We start from the raw sequence: 15434 nt of genomic DNA on the forward strand, positions 1-15434 counted from the left end.
TGAAATACAAACCGAACATGGCTTATGAGCGACTCGGGAAAAAACTGACACTAAAACGATCACAATAAAAGACTGTAAAACCACTAAAAAAAATCTACAGCTGAATAAATTTTACCACATTTTGTGATCGTGACGAGTCTGAACTACATCGCTAAATCTATGTATCGGTAAAAAAAAGATGACTGACCTAAGCCTAAAAATGAAACGTTAATTTTTCGGTATAGTCAAGATAACTCAGTTACCTGAAACTGACGAAAACATAATGAGTGACATATGTCGATAGAAACAAAAATATACGTAGCTTGGATACGTAAAAAATATAATTAACGAAAAACAGAGACAAATTAATTAGTTGAAACAGACAGAAGATTTGGTTAGCTGACACAGTCAAAAAGTTTGATTAGCTAAAAGACACAGAAAGTTTAATTAACTGAAACAAACAAAAGGTTTGATTGGCTGAAACAGATGAAAAGTTTAATTAGCTGAAACAGACAAAAGGTTTGATTAGCTGAAACAGATAAAAAGTTTGATCAGCTTAAACAGACAAAAGGTTTGATTAGCTGAAAAGGACTAAAAGTTTGATTAACTGAAATGGACGGAGAATTCGATTAGCTGAAACAGATAAAAGGTTTTCATTAGCTGAAATAGATGGAGGGTTCGATGAGCTGAAACAGACAAAAGGTTTGATTAGCTGAAGAGGACAAAAAGTTTGATTAACTGAAATAGACGGAGAATTCGATTAGCTGAAACAGATAAAAGGTTTTCATTAGCTGAAATAGATGGAGGGTTCGATTAGCTGAAACAGACAAAAAGTATGATTAGCTGAAATAGACGGAGGGTTCGATTAGCTGAAACAGACGAAAGGTTTGATTAGCTGAAAAGGACAAAAAGTTTGATTAACTGAAATAGACGGAGAGTTCGATTGGCTGAAACAGATAAAAGGCTTGATTAGCTGAAATAGATGGAGGGTTCGATTAGCTGAAACAGACGAAAGGTTTGATTAGCTGAAAAGGACAAAAAGTTTGATTAACTGAAATAGACGGAGAGTTCGATTAGCTGAAACAGATAAAAGGTTTGATTAGCTGAAATAGATGGAGGGTTCGATTAGCTGAAACAGACGAAAGGTTTGATTAGCTGAAAAGGACAAAAAGTTTGATTAACTGAAATAGACGGAGAGTTCGATTAGCTGAAACAGATAAAAGGTTTGATTAGCTGAAATAGATGGAGGGTTCGATTAGCTGAAACAGACAAAAAGTATGATCAGCTGAAATAGATGGAGGGTTCGATTAGCTGAAACAGACGAAAGGTTTGATTAGCTGAAAAGGACAAAAAGTTTGATTAACTGAAATAAACGGAGAGTTCGATTAGCTGAAACAGATAAAAGGTTTGATTAGCTGAAATAGATGGAGGGTTCGATTAGCTGAAACAGACAAAAAGTATGATCAGCTGAAATAGATGGAGGGTTCGATTAGCTGAAACAGACGAAAGGTTTGATTAGCTGAAATAGATGGAGGGTTCGATTAGCTGAAACAGACAAAAAGTATGATTAGCTGAAATAGATGGAGGATTCGATTAGCTGAAACAGACGAAAGGTTTGATTAGCTGAAAAGGACAAAAAGTTTGATTAACTGAAATAGACGGAGAGTTCGATTGGCTGAAACAGATAAAAGGTTTGATTAGCTGAAATAGATGGAGGGTTCGATTAGCTGAAACAGACAAAAAGTATGATCAGCTGAAATAGATGGAGGGTTCGATTAGCTGAAACAGACGAAAGGTTTGATTAGCTGAAAAGGACAAAAAGTTTGATTAACTGAAATAGACGGAGAGTTCGATTGGCTGAAACAGATAAAAGGTTTGATTAGCTGAAATAGATGGAGGGTTCGATTAGCTGAAACAGACAAAAAGTATGATCAGCTGAAATAGATGGAGGGTTCGATTAGCTGAAACAGACGAAAGGTTTGATTAGCTGAAAAGGACAAAAAGTTTGATTAACTGAAATAAACGGAGAGTTCGATTAGCTGAAACAGATAAAAGGTTTGATTAGCTGAAATAGATGGAGGGTTCGATTAGCTGAAACAGACAAAAAGTATGATCAGCTGAAATAGATGGAGGGTTCGATTAGCTGAAACAGACGAAAGGTTTGATTAGCTGAAAAGGACAAAAAGTTTGATTAACTGAAATAGACGGAGAGTTCGATTAGCTGAAACAGATAAAAGGTTTGATTAGCTGAAATAGATGGAGGGTTCGATTAGCTGAAACAGACAAAAAGTATGATTAGCTGAAATAGATGGAGGGTTCGATTAGCTGAAACAGACGAAAGGTTTGATTAGCTGAAAAGGACAAAAAGTTTGATTAACTGAAATAGACGGAGAGTTCGATTGGCTGAAACAGATAAAAGGTTTGATTAGCTGAAATAGATGGAGGGTTCGATTAGCTGAAACAGACAAAAAGTATGATCAGCTGAAATAGATGGAAGGTTCGATTAGCTGAAACAGACGAAAGGTTTGATTAGCTGAAAAGGACAAAAAGTTTGATTAACTGAAATAAACGGAGAGTTCGATTAGCTGAAACAGATAAAAGGTTTGATTAGCTGAAATAGATGGAGGGTTCGATTAGCTGAAACAGACAAAAGGTTTGATTAGCTGAAACAGACAAAAGGTTTGATTAGCTGAAACAGACAAAAGGTTTGATTAGCTGAAACAGACAAAAGGTTTGATTAGCTGAAAAGGACAAAAAGTTTGATTAACTGAAATAGACGGAGAGTTCGATTAGCTGAAACAGATAAAAGGTGATTTTCCACTATTACTATCCACTTTGTTCCTGCGCGTTGAGCACTAGTTTCCAAATGCCGCGCTTTCTCTCATAACTGAAAGGTATCAAGTCCACGCGCAAAAGGCGGCGTGGAACTTGAAAACTTTATTATTCGTAAAAAAATTGACCGGAGAGCTGAAATATCAGCACATCGAGCGTGCGTAACTCTGTTATATACTGTTTGCAAAATCGACGCGTAAAAAAACCCGTCCGATTCTCGTTATTAATTTACGCGCAAAAGGCTGCGGCCAATTCTCATGATTAATCTACGCGCAAAAAGGCGCGAAAGATTAATCTTTAAAAAAATTTGTATCATCTGGGACTTGTCCCAAAAATTCTGTAGAAACCCAATCCACATCTGCATCTTTCTGAATTAGATACATTGCTATGCGGATTGTTGTTCTCAGATTACAAATCGAATCAAAATCGGGAGGGAGGTTGGAGGGCAAGCATTATTTTGTGGCGTGACGGTCGGCGGTCCTCTTCGACGCGAAGTCTTCGAGCTCAGCATCTCTCCCCATCTAGCGTACCACGGAACGCGATAGATGGGCCAGAGATACGTTTTGCCCATGCAGACGATCACAGAGATTAATTGAATGGCATGATGATCGGTAATGACGAAATAATTGAATTGAATAACGGTTGAAAAATGGTTGCGGAATGACAAGAAATGGGAAATTCAATCTCGTTCATATTCAAATTCTTACAAATTGTCGAGAGACTCGAATACGGAGTCTTTCGGGAAAAAAATTTCTGTGATCGTTCTACGCTGTGGATTACAAAACTTAGTAACATCACGGTACATCGCGACCTTCCTACCCTTGTCTGTTTCCCAACGGAACCACCCAACGGAAAAGACACACACACATGCATAAACTCCGCGACGGATCCCAAACGTCCACCTACCTACCCGGTTACCTATATTCGATCTAAACGACTCTTCATTTTTTCCAACACACATCATTCTTCATCATTTGCGCCGTGGTCACTGACTTACATTTCGTTGGTTACCTGTTGGGAGCAAAATGTTTTTGTATCATAGTCTGCCTACTGAGAATACAGTATCACGGTTGTATCCCGCCAACCATAATATTGTATGTATTATGTTAGTAAATGATGGCAGACTATCGGCACATAAACTTTTGTAAAATTGATTAAAAACATCCTGTATGTCAATTAGCATTTTTCTAAGCGAGCTAAGCCTGCAGTTGATCAATACTTGTTGGCAGTTAAAAGATTGAAAATGATGTATAATATAAGATGCAATTTGATTACGTTACGTTATGTCAGACTTTGAAATTTTATCGATTTAACAATAATGTGAATAAATAAATATGTTCAAACCTCAGGTGAACCCACCACTTAAACGACATCATCGGTAAATTCAAACGTAGATTATTGCATCAGTTGCGAAACACAATTCGATCTCGCGAGTGTCGAGTAAGCGATGGTTACCTGTCGCGATGCTCATTCCACTTTTAGCAACGTGAAAAATGTCCTACTTTAAGTAATTAAATAAGATGAGTAAATTAATTGCGAAAAAAAAATTATTCGACTGAAAGTCAAGCACATTGCGATCGTGAATGAGCCTATCCATGCAGCTAAGAAATCGAAGATTTGTGTAACAATTGTTACCGCCACGCCACATAACAAAGGAATCCCAGGAAAATACCCGTAACCTAACACGTGCAAACTCACCAACGTTGCCGAGAAATGTAAGAGTTACTCGGTAGTCTCTGCTTAAATCTGTGAAAAATAAAACACGACACTTTAATTAATTAAGCAAATTGACTTTTCAGCTTCCAAATTATTTATTACTGTTGTCTAGTTTCATATTTATGTATTGCATGTTAGAACAAAAGTTCGGCTTTAAATGTACCACCTTTAATTACCAATCAGTGATTAAAATAAGTATTGTTACCTCAACTATGAGCTGCTCCACACTTTTACATGTAGTAGTTCTTGTAGCATCTCAGGTTTATTAGTGAAGCGACGCACTTTTTACGTTATTCAGATCTTCACTAAAATCTTACAATCCAAAAAACCGCACCGCAACAACACTCGATTCTATACTCACTTTTTGTGCTATAGCTGTCTGTTCGAACCGACCGAATAAACTTGCTAACGATGCAACTGCGCATTTACCGAAAATCGGCCAAAAAAATAATAAGATTGCCACTCGACGCACAGAGGCATATATATACATCGCCGAAATCTGAAATTACACAAAACAATGAAAACTCAGGACACGAAATTCACCTTCAACGTTAGCAGGATGTTTTTATTTCAGTAACTCGGTTTTTCTTCAGGCTACACGCTGCTCCTCGTGTATTATTCACAGATGTGTACGCTGGAAACACACTGATCGAACAACGTGGCACAACCTGACCAACGCGGTCTGAAAGCGGAACAGATACCGAGATCACGTGATATCGCTCCAATTGCTCAGAATCGACTGATGCCGCCCGACGCTCAGAAGAGATTTAAATGAGTTCTCTGAAGGGCGGAAGATAATAATTCCCCCACCCTCTCTGTCGCTCTTCCTATGGAGCTGCACGTGCCAGCCTAGTTATTCTCCCCCTCTCGTGACCCCCATTCCATGGGTAGAGCGACAGAGAGGGTGGGAGAATTATTATCTTCTGTTTTTCAGAGATCCGATCGTGGATCCGATTCGAATGCGTTCACGGGACGCTAACACCGTTGCTTAGGCTCTGTATTTTATATCTCTATGTTCTCAACGGCCAGGTGGAAACACCACGTAAGCTACGCGCAACGCGATTAAATGTTCAAAGCATTGTCGTAACATGCGACGTCAAGCGAAGTATGAATTCTCCGACCACCTACGGATGTTTATTGAACGGGATTTTCTCAACTTTTCAATTTCACTATGACGACGGTATGTTACCAACGTTTTGCACGCGATAGTTGTTGGTTATGAAGAACTTTTTTCGACGACGTGGTCAGTTGTTTGGTGGATAATACGTGATACTGCTAAATATATATCCTCAATCAACGTTATAGATACTGTATATGCTCTATGACTGTGGACATGCGGGCAAAGTACTGCTAGCGTTGCGTTGCGGTGAACGACAACAACAGAACGGCTCAAAACGCAGCGTCTTTACCAGTCTTCACAGTACTGATATTCCCAGGACTGCGTGGGATGGAGTCAGCCGTACGTAGAGCCGTAGAGGCGGATCGCGGTGTCATGCGTCGTGATTGTTAGGTATTGAGGTGAAAATATCAGTGACAATTTTCGATGAATTTACCAAAGGAAAACCGTTCAGCGTGATTAATAAGAGCCTTCAAGAACAGCACAATGACGAACAAAGTCATCCGTATATTTTTCATTCGGTTTATAACCTTAAGCGTCACTGCGGCGATTGGTGCGTATGCGAACGATGTGTCACACACCGAAGTCAAGACTGAGCCACAGCTCCGGTGGTATTTTGTCGAAAGAATACATCCCGAGGAATCCACCTTGAATAATAACAGAGTAAAGAGAACAATCGAAAAACCTTTCGACGAAGTGGGGATAAAACTAATTGATGAACCAGATTGCAAGCAAGATTTACACCGCCTTTGCGGTAAAATGGTCACAAATGATGATGATTTGTTTGTACTCGAATGTGTTCAAACATTTAAGGTAAAGACCATTTTTTTTTAGGTTCTGAAGCGCTTCAATCGTATTACATTTGTACAAACCGATTATTGACACTGTGTTTGTATCACTAAAAAGTACATTCATTCCTCAACATTACATTTAAACATTATTACTCACTTGTTGCACAATCGATTGAATATTTTATAGCATTCAAATGTCTAATAAAGATTAGTGCCCTAAAAAAAAATTGAATCTTAGGCAATGATTCGTGATCTCTAGTTTTTATTTATCCAACTATGAAGCTATATTTTTTGATTACATTATTGGATACACACTCCTGCCAAGATTGTAGAAACTATCAAATCATTGTGTTTTAATTTGGTACAAGAAATAATTACGGTTGCGTAGACATGTATAAGTTGTGATGACAACATCAGTGGGGTCATGACCAAGTTTCCACATCTGCTATTACAAATTGATCAAATATATTATCAGAATCAGTAGGTTACATACATGTAGTTTATTTAGCTATAAATAAAGCTAATCTGGTACAGATAAAATCTACTGATGTGTAAATAGAATAATCATTTTAGGCATCGGTATTTCCTTCCATTGAATCTCTAGTCTTAATAATAATAATCACTTAAAATGCGATATTTATCTTTCCATCTCTAGAAGTTGGATGCATATTGTAACAAGCTGTAACCTATGAATTTCATTACAAAATTATATTAGAAAAGTTGTACATTCACAGCAATACAAAATGGCTCTATAAATCAATATTATTTGCAATTCAACAATTTTTCAGATAAGAACGGTGCTGCAGTATAGATTGGTTACAGATTAGCTAATTTGTTCAATGTTTTTAAATTTCGTTTTCAAATTAAAAATTTTTTTATTGTACCGTTCTGAGTTTGGGAAACAATTTTCATCAAGTTATTTACTGTGTTATTCACGGCATCTGTAGATATATCTCTGTTAGATAATAACTACACCGATGTGATAATCTTTTCTTTATATTTTTCATTACTTAATATATGCAGTTTACTCATTGTTTGTTCATATTAGGTCAATCAATCATTGTATTATTACAGGCAAATGAAATAACAAGCCTGAACGAAAAATGTCAGCATGCAATCTGGAAGCACATACAGATTTTAATAGATGACAAACATGTAAAAAATTCAGTAACTGAAGTCTGCGGGCAGGACTTAGATCGGTTTGGTTGTCAAGTTACATCACAAGTAGGAACATATTTGGCTTGTATTGTTGATAAGCGAGATGAAATTGTGAAGCCACTATGTCAGGAATATGTTCAACGTCTCGAGTGGGTCGCTTTCAGTGATTACAAAATCGTAACCCATGTTGAGAAGGATTGCTCAGCTGAAATACACGAGTTTCACTGTGGTAGAATACAGCCTTATCAAGGGCAAACGCTAGCCTGTCTACAGCAGTATTTAGATAAATTAGGGCCGCTATGCAAAAAACGAATTTTACACGTTTCGGAGGTCCAGGGCGACAACGTTAAGCTTGATCGCCAACTGTACATGGCTTGTACACAAGATCACATCAATTTCTGTCCTCATATTAGGCCAGGGAGTGGCCACGTATACAAATGCCTCATGCAGTTCAAAACTGATAGAGCTATGACAAAACAATGCCAGGATCAGTTGACTAGACGTGAAAAATTGATAGCATCGGATTATAAAGTAAGCAAGGGCTTAGTCAGAGCATGCAAAGAAGATATTAAGACTTACCATTGTCGCCGATCAGTGTCAGAAGATAAAGACATCAGATTATCTCAAATCTTGTTGTGCTTGGAAGCAGCTGTGAGAAATACGAGTAAAATATCAGCTGATTGTCAATCGGAGATGTTTGATCACAGAAAGATTCTTATGGAAGATTATAGATTGTCTCCAGAAATAGTCAGCGATTGTGGAAATGATATACAGAATTTCTGCAACGGACTCGAGGTTGGTGGTAAAACCATACATTGCTTGATGGAACATACAAGGTCCAGGAAAAAAAAATTGCGAGTAACACCCAACTGCCAAAGAGCGGTTAGTATTATAAATAAAGTTAATGAAATAATTAAATCAAGATCAAATAACGAGTGAAACTCCTACATTGTGTTACTTCAGTTCACATATATGATCAGCAATTCATTATCTGTTGGTCATACCTGTTAGATTTGATACTGTAGTTGTTTAAAATTTTTTAGTATCCGGTGCTATTCTATAACACTTTGAGCATGAAATTTATTCTTTTTTCATTGTTGAAACACAATCAAAATGATTGTGATTGATGTCTGAATGACCTGTATTACAGCTGGAAGGATTAATCAAAGAAGTCGATGCAGGTGAAGATTGGCGTCTAGACCCAGTACTACATGACGCTTGCCGATCGGTTGTTGATGTAGCATGTAGAGATGTAAGTTACTCAGATTTAGTATATAGTCATGAATATCCCGGTAGTCCTGGTGATCTATTGCAGTTCCTAAATGTTTTCTTACATACTTTATTGCGCTAAACTTAGGTTCGTGCTGGTGATTCCCGAGTAATATCTTGTCTGATGGACAAACTTGGCACGACCATTATGACTGTAGAATGTGAAGCAGCATTGGTACAAATACAGTACTTTGTGGCCAGAGATTTTAAGCTTGATCCACAGTTATATAGGGCTTGCAGAGCAGATGCCAATCACTTCTGTAATGCAAAAAAATCTTGGACTGCTGATGGCACTCAAACAGATCGTGAAAGAGGCGCTTATGTGCTGCCATGCTTGTACAGATACGCTGATCATCCTCAAACCAATATGACTGTTAGTAGCACATTATTTATCTTCCACATAATGAATCGAGCAATCATTGCTGGTAACGAAGTACTTATTAGACATGGAAAATTATATAGCATGATGAATTTTACTATGCACATGTCAATTAAGTATATATAATTTACGATAATTTATAGCTCAAGCGTGCTTGTTTGGATGAAATCAAAAGAGTAATGCGACAGAGGGCCTTGACTGTAGACTTACAGCCTGAGGTAGAAGAAGCTTGTCTAAACGACCTGTCATTGTATTGCTATGACAAAACAGAAAAAGGGAAAGAAGTTGAGTGTCTCCAAGATAATTTGGACAGGTATTTAACTCAATTATTTAAAATGTCTTTAGAATTGGTAATTCCTTATTCTCATTGTCGCTTTTATTCCTCTCTTTTATACTTCAGTTTAGAACAGAAGTGCAAATCAGCTGTTGGTAATCTGACTGAGGAACAAGCTGAACACGTTGAACTCAACCCAGTCATATCATCGGCATGTGAACATATTATGGAAAAGCATTGCGAGGTATCAAGTTGTGTTTTATTCTTTCATCTGTATCCTCCATATTTTGTAAAAATTTCTCGTTTTGATCATTTTTCCACTCTTCTACTAACAGCTAAAATTTTACTATTTCCTCGACTGTTCCAATTTTTCCACCAAGTATAATGTTATTCATACTTTGGTACAAATGGTGAAGTATGCTTTGTTTTGTGTTAATATTAGGTGGAACTAAGAGCTGGGCGAGACGAAGGTGATTTAATGGAATGTCTGATTGAGCACAAAAATGATCCAGACTTGAGAAAAGATTATAAATGTCGAGCTGCAGTGGAACACTTTCAGTTGTTATCTTTGAAGAACTATCGGTTTACTTACAAGTTCAAAGAAGCTTGTCGTCCACATGTTGTACGGTGGTGCCCAACGTAAGTATATTCAATTATTGCCATTCTTACTTGCTTTAGGAACGTAAACTAACAAGTTTTAACTTTATCCAATCTGAAACTGAGTTCAACAGATCTGTGGTACCTTACACATTGTGCAAAAATTTGGTAAATCAAGTTACGTTCGATTCATCATACAGCCATATAGTTAATATCAGTATATTATTCGATTGTTCTTAGATCTAAAATTAAGGCTCAAGTTATCCAATGCTTAAGCACTATGGTCCAAGAAGATATAATACAAGAAAAATCACATCGAATTCCTAAGGAATGTCGACAGCAACTAAGAGCCCAATTATATCAACAAAGAGAAAACATCAATTTTGACCCTGTTTTGCAAAAGGCATGCTCCGCAGACATCCAAAAATTGTGCTCAGATAAGACACCAGGAAATTCGCAAGTAATAACTGCATACTATAAAGATAACGATTCGATGCTTATCAGATAACTTGACCTCAATTTTCTCCATAGAATATTGTTTGACTGAATGTTTATATCAAAGTTAAGTTGCGCCACATTCTTGTAGATTTTGTTGAGCATTTATTTTTGATGTGCGTCGTCTTGAGAAGAGAAGGGTTTAACTACTTAGTTAAGTTTCTCTTCCTATTCTTACTAGTTTGCATACATTCAAATAAACCTAATATTACCATTGTTCAAGATTTTAGAATGCCTGGCTTCAAATAAACAGTTTTTATCCGACGATTGTCACAAAAAGTTGTTCAATGTCAGGAAGCAAGAACTGCGAGATAGTTCAAGCGATTTTGCTCTTTTGAATAAATGCCATGCCATGTTGCGGCAGTATTGCCACGAAGAAAGTCAGTCTCAGGCTTTAACTTGCTTGAAAAAGTTCAAAGATGAGCGAACTTTCGATGATGGTTGCAAGGATATTGTCATTCAACGAATGATTGAACAGAATACAGATTATAGGTTTAATCCGAAGTTGCAATCAGCATGTTCTTCGGATATTGACAAACATTGCAAAAACGTAAGTAAAATAGTCACACTATTGCAGTTATTTCAAGAATTTCAAGAATTTCAAGATACCGTTCAAAGAATATCGTGGGCCAGAGCATTCACCCATCATTCAATTTGTGCTAAAATTGACAGAAGTTTGATTTTAATATTGAATTATTATGTGTAAGGTGTTGAAAGCCAATTCCGCAGACAAAGAATTACAAGGAAAAGTAATACAATGTTTGAAAAACAAATTCCGAGACGATAAGCTCACAGATAAGTGTGAAGAAGAAATGGCAAACATTTTGAGAGAAGCTGCACTCAACTATCACCTCAATCCTTTACTTGCAACAATGTGTGCTCAAGAGGTACATAATTGTTATAAATCATACTAGTTAACTTATTTGTGAAGTTTTTTTCCAGTAGTCATAATTTATGTAACATAAACTTCAGATCCGATATTACTTATGTAAGTACTTTTAATTTTAGATTCAATCGATTTGTGGCGAAGAAGAAAATACACCAGGTGCAGTCGAAGAGTGTTTAAAAAATAAATTCAACTCTGGAGACACCCAGATGCACGAAGAGTGCAGGATGGAAGTTGCGTACCTCATCGAACAAGCAAAAGCTGATATAAATGTAGATCCACTTTTACAAAAAGCATGCTCTATAGATGTCAGTAAATTCTGCAGCGACATACCTCAAGGAGCTGGCAGGCGTAAGTTTTGATAAACATTTGAATATAGTGATACCTTGCTATTATCACAGACCAGCAAGTTGCTGCCTTGATGGCTATAACATTGTGTTTGCATGTGTAATGAAATAACATGGCACGCACACATCAGTAAAAGTTAGAATGAATCATTTGAGAACCGAACGGTCATAATCGACATACTTTAGCTTAAAAAGACAAATTTGTTGTTCAATGAAATTAATTTTACTTGGGTATCTCAAAATACTATATTAAAATATGAATTGCTGAAATCATATAAAATTAGAAACACCTGTATAAATGTACTTTATGCTCTCTCAATGTTTTGACTCCAGTAAACCTCCGGTGCTTTAAATAACTACTGTACATTTGTTTTGAACACAAACGAATCATCTTCTAGTAGATCCCACTTCATATTAAGAATATTTTTATTGAAATTTCCAGATATCTTGTGTTTGCAAAATGTCCTCAATGATGAAAAAATATCGCTTCAGCCAGACTGCTTTAAAATGCTGTCTACCAGAATAGAAATGTTTAGAAATGCCGCTGAGGTAAGGCTATTGATTAATTTGGTAAAATACATTTTTTTCTCTTTCCTACAAGCGTCTTTGCAACTTTTTCTCGCAGTTATTGTGATAATACAATCACGCAAGATTGATTGGTATTTTAGAAAAAAAATTATGTTTAAAGCTTACAGCACCGAAGAACATAGAAGAACTTTACTCAACTGTAATAAAAAAATCCCCAGCGAAAAGATATTTTTTGATTGTTGCGTCAACGGTTATTGGAGTTGCTTTTATCACTGGTATGTTCTGTGGGAAGGTGACAAGGAGAACAATGGTAATGAAAAATAAATAATCTACTCGACAAATAAGGTAACTTCTGCGAAATTGACTAGCTAATAACTGTCATAGCTGAAAGCATTCGTCGCTTTAAGATGACGTCGGAATTTTATTTTAACAGATCTATAAAATAATGGTTTATCAACGAAAGAAGTTTCAATTCGCAAATAGTCTTATTCAATTGTTTGTAACGTTGCATTTTATAAGATGATTTTATATTCTTAGAAAAAACTGTAAAGAGTGAAAAAAGGAAGAAAAAAAAACTAATTTCGTCGGTAAAAAGTATAATTTTTAATTATTACATTTCGAGCGTGAAACAATAGTCATTCATAATGCATGGAAGAATCTCGCGTATTTTAAAATTTGAGCTTCCCATAGAGCTTTGATGTCACTATTTTGCAGCAAGCCATTATACTAACCTATGCAAAATTTAACTTTCTCGAATAGCTCTCATATTATCATCAAGTTGGCTACCAAAAAGCATTAATTTTAACTATGTATATCTGCAGTATACATCACCCTATCGAATGTGAGCAATTTTTTTTTCAAACGGAAGTACAGGTCGTCTATTCGGTCTAGTTACACTGTATGTTACAGAAAGTGATGTATCAGAAAATGAATTTGCATATAACATAATTGAATTTGCTACTAATTATTAAAGTGTATCAAGAGTTGAAACCAATGTTTTCGTTATGGTAATGCTAATTTCAGGTTACCGAAGAACCATTTCAAAGGACTGCGACTAAATTCTTTTTTTTTTTCAATTTAACATTGCGACTAGACTGAATAGAAAAACTGCAAACAGTATAATAAAAAAACACATTCATTCAAGAGTTGAAAAAAAAAAGAAAGAAATTTGAAGTTGCAAGTGCAACTGTCCGTGTTGAACATTTTTATTGTTTATTCACAAGCCGCTTATTGAAAATTCAATACAGTGAAACTTCCAAATAGTCGATATCTTCGGTACTAAAAATAGTGTCCGTTATTAAGGAGTGTCTGCTATTCAGAAGAATATTAACATGTAAATTATGCTTCTGGAGATTTTTAGACTGTCCGTTATAAAGAGGAATCTGTCGCTGGGAGGTGTCCATTAAGAGAAGTTTCACTGTATAGTGTATAGCTGAGGCTACTAACATACCTGGAAAGTTTCCAGAAATCTGGCGAATAAAGGCTTTATAATCTCCAAAAATAAACATAAACCCAGTACTAATGCACGGCTTCGTAATGAAGTGAAATTTTTTTTTTATTAAGCGTTAACATATATAGTAAACATTTAGTAATTACTTTTATACAGATATCTATTCGCATACAATTACAAACATCAGGGCACGATTGATTTGAAATAATTGTACTAATAATTGGTATGGCATAATGTTGGACTATGAGCTGAGTCGGGGGGGGGGGGGATATATATATATATATATACATGAACATTCGAAACTACTGTGTGATATAAATGGTTACTTTGTGCTAGTATCGAAAGATTAGCACGACGAAGTAATAGATAGGCTGACCAATCAAATGTACGGCGCAACAACTCTTGCCCGTTGGTGAGTTGTATAGATTATAATATTGTAATTTACGTTATATTAGTATTAAACATTGTATAAATTTCTACTATAATGATTAAAGAATAAACCATTTGATGAATGCGTTATGGTCTGTTTGCCTTAGATTCACGGTGACAATGAAAATTACAAAGGATTATTGGTCATTGTTGTGAAATCTCAATATTATACTAAGAACATTATTATCGTTACTCTCGGCATTGGGCGTTTGTTTCAATGGTTTCGACAATATATAGTCTTCGTTCCAGATTATTATTGATATTATAATTACAGACTATTGTCTATGAGACACCATGGTAAACAATAGCTGGTAACTGTAGGCAATTTATGTATCTACGGGACAGTTACACGCAATCCCAAAACAACAGCGGTGTGAGCATTAAGATCCGTGAGCATACGCTTAAGATCTTTACTCAAGATTAAGATTTAAGTTATACTAAACTTCGCCGCGAATAAGGTGCTACATAAGCATCAGCGACGTAATAACCACGGTCCAGTGTTGGGACCGCTTGAGAATGGGATTATGATACCAGGGCGGTGAAATCATAGTATATTTGAATAAAATTTAAAAACATCGAGTAAAATATAAATGATTGAATTTATAGATATATTAATAATACATGCCAAGTAATTTTTTATTTTGTTTACTTATATGAATAAATATTAATACAGCTCATTCTCCCTCCTGATGCTAGATTTTCAAGGAGCAGCACTCAGGAGTAGCAATTGACCGCGGCGGCAAGCAACGCGACACCTAAAAACTGCCCGTGAAAATACGTTGACAGCGGTAACAAAACACTGCCCGACAGAGGGCTGCTAGTCGAGCAGCGTTGTGGTCATGAATCATTTCCCAAAATAAGAGGGGCACTCGTGTTCTAAAGTACGGAACCGGCAGAGCGGAGGGTGTATAAATGCATCTTGCTACGAATCACATTGCACGATCATTGATTAGTCGATCCTGGGCATATCCCTGCTACCAATGACACTTCGGTCCTGAACTTAGAGCATATACTATTGGAGGTAGTTACCCATCTCATAGACCACGCGATAGATGCAGGCGAAGTGAAGACAGGAGAGAGAGAGAGAGAAATATTCGAGTTTCTCCATTTCTTTCACTCTGCATTTGATTGGCTGAGCGGAAACATATCAGCCTATCATGTGTAGAGCGAGAGGGACAGGTTATATG

At 36.4% G+C, this 15434-nt stretch overlaps 1 protein-coding gene across 1 annotated transcript; it reads left to right on the forward strand.

The window, feature by feature from the left end:
- The first annotated feature begins 5959 nt into the window (after window positions 1-5959).
- Window positions 5960-14332, forward strand: LOC124175219 (Golgi apparatus protein 1). Its single transcript, XM_046555240.1, has 13 exons — window positions 5960-6457; window positions 7510-8475; window positions 8744-8845; window positions 8951-9235; window positions 9385-9554; window positions 9642-9759; window positions 9958-10154; window positions 10353-10572; window positions 10831-11157; window positions 11315-11494; window positions 11616-11844; window positions 12283-12389; window positions 12529-14332. The coding sequence occupies exons 1-13, from the start codon at window positions 6131-6133 to the stop codon at window positions 12694-12696; spliced, it is 3396 nt and encodes a 1131-aa protein (XP_046411196.1). The 5' UTR covers window positions 5960-6130; the 3' UTR covers window positions 12697-14332.
- The last annotated feature ends 1102 nt before the right edge of the window (window positions 14333-15434 follow it).

This window comes from Neodiprion fabricii, chromosome 2 (assembly GCF_021155785.1).
Source record: "Neodiprion fabricii isolate iyNeoFabr1 chromosome 2, iyNeoFabr1.1, whole genome shotgun sequence".
Taxonomy (NCBI): Eukaryota; Metazoa; Arthropoda; class Insecta; order Hymenoptera; family Diprionidae; genus Neodiprion; species Neodiprion fabricii.

Excerpts from the sequence above, each read along its gene's own strand:
- LOC124175219 (XM_046555240.1), top strand. The coding sequence starts at position 6,131 with ATGACGAACAAAGTCATCCGTATATTTTTCATTCGGTTTATAACCTTA. Across the intron at positions 6,458-7,509 it reads AATGTGTTCAAACATTTAAG|GCAAATGAAATAACAAGCCT; the intron begins GTAAAGACCATT and ends GTATTATTACAG. Across the intron at positions 11,845-12,282 it reads ACCTCAAGGAGCTGGCAGGC|ATATCTTGTGTTTGCAAAAT; the intron begins GTAAGTTTTGAT and ends TGAAATTTCCAG.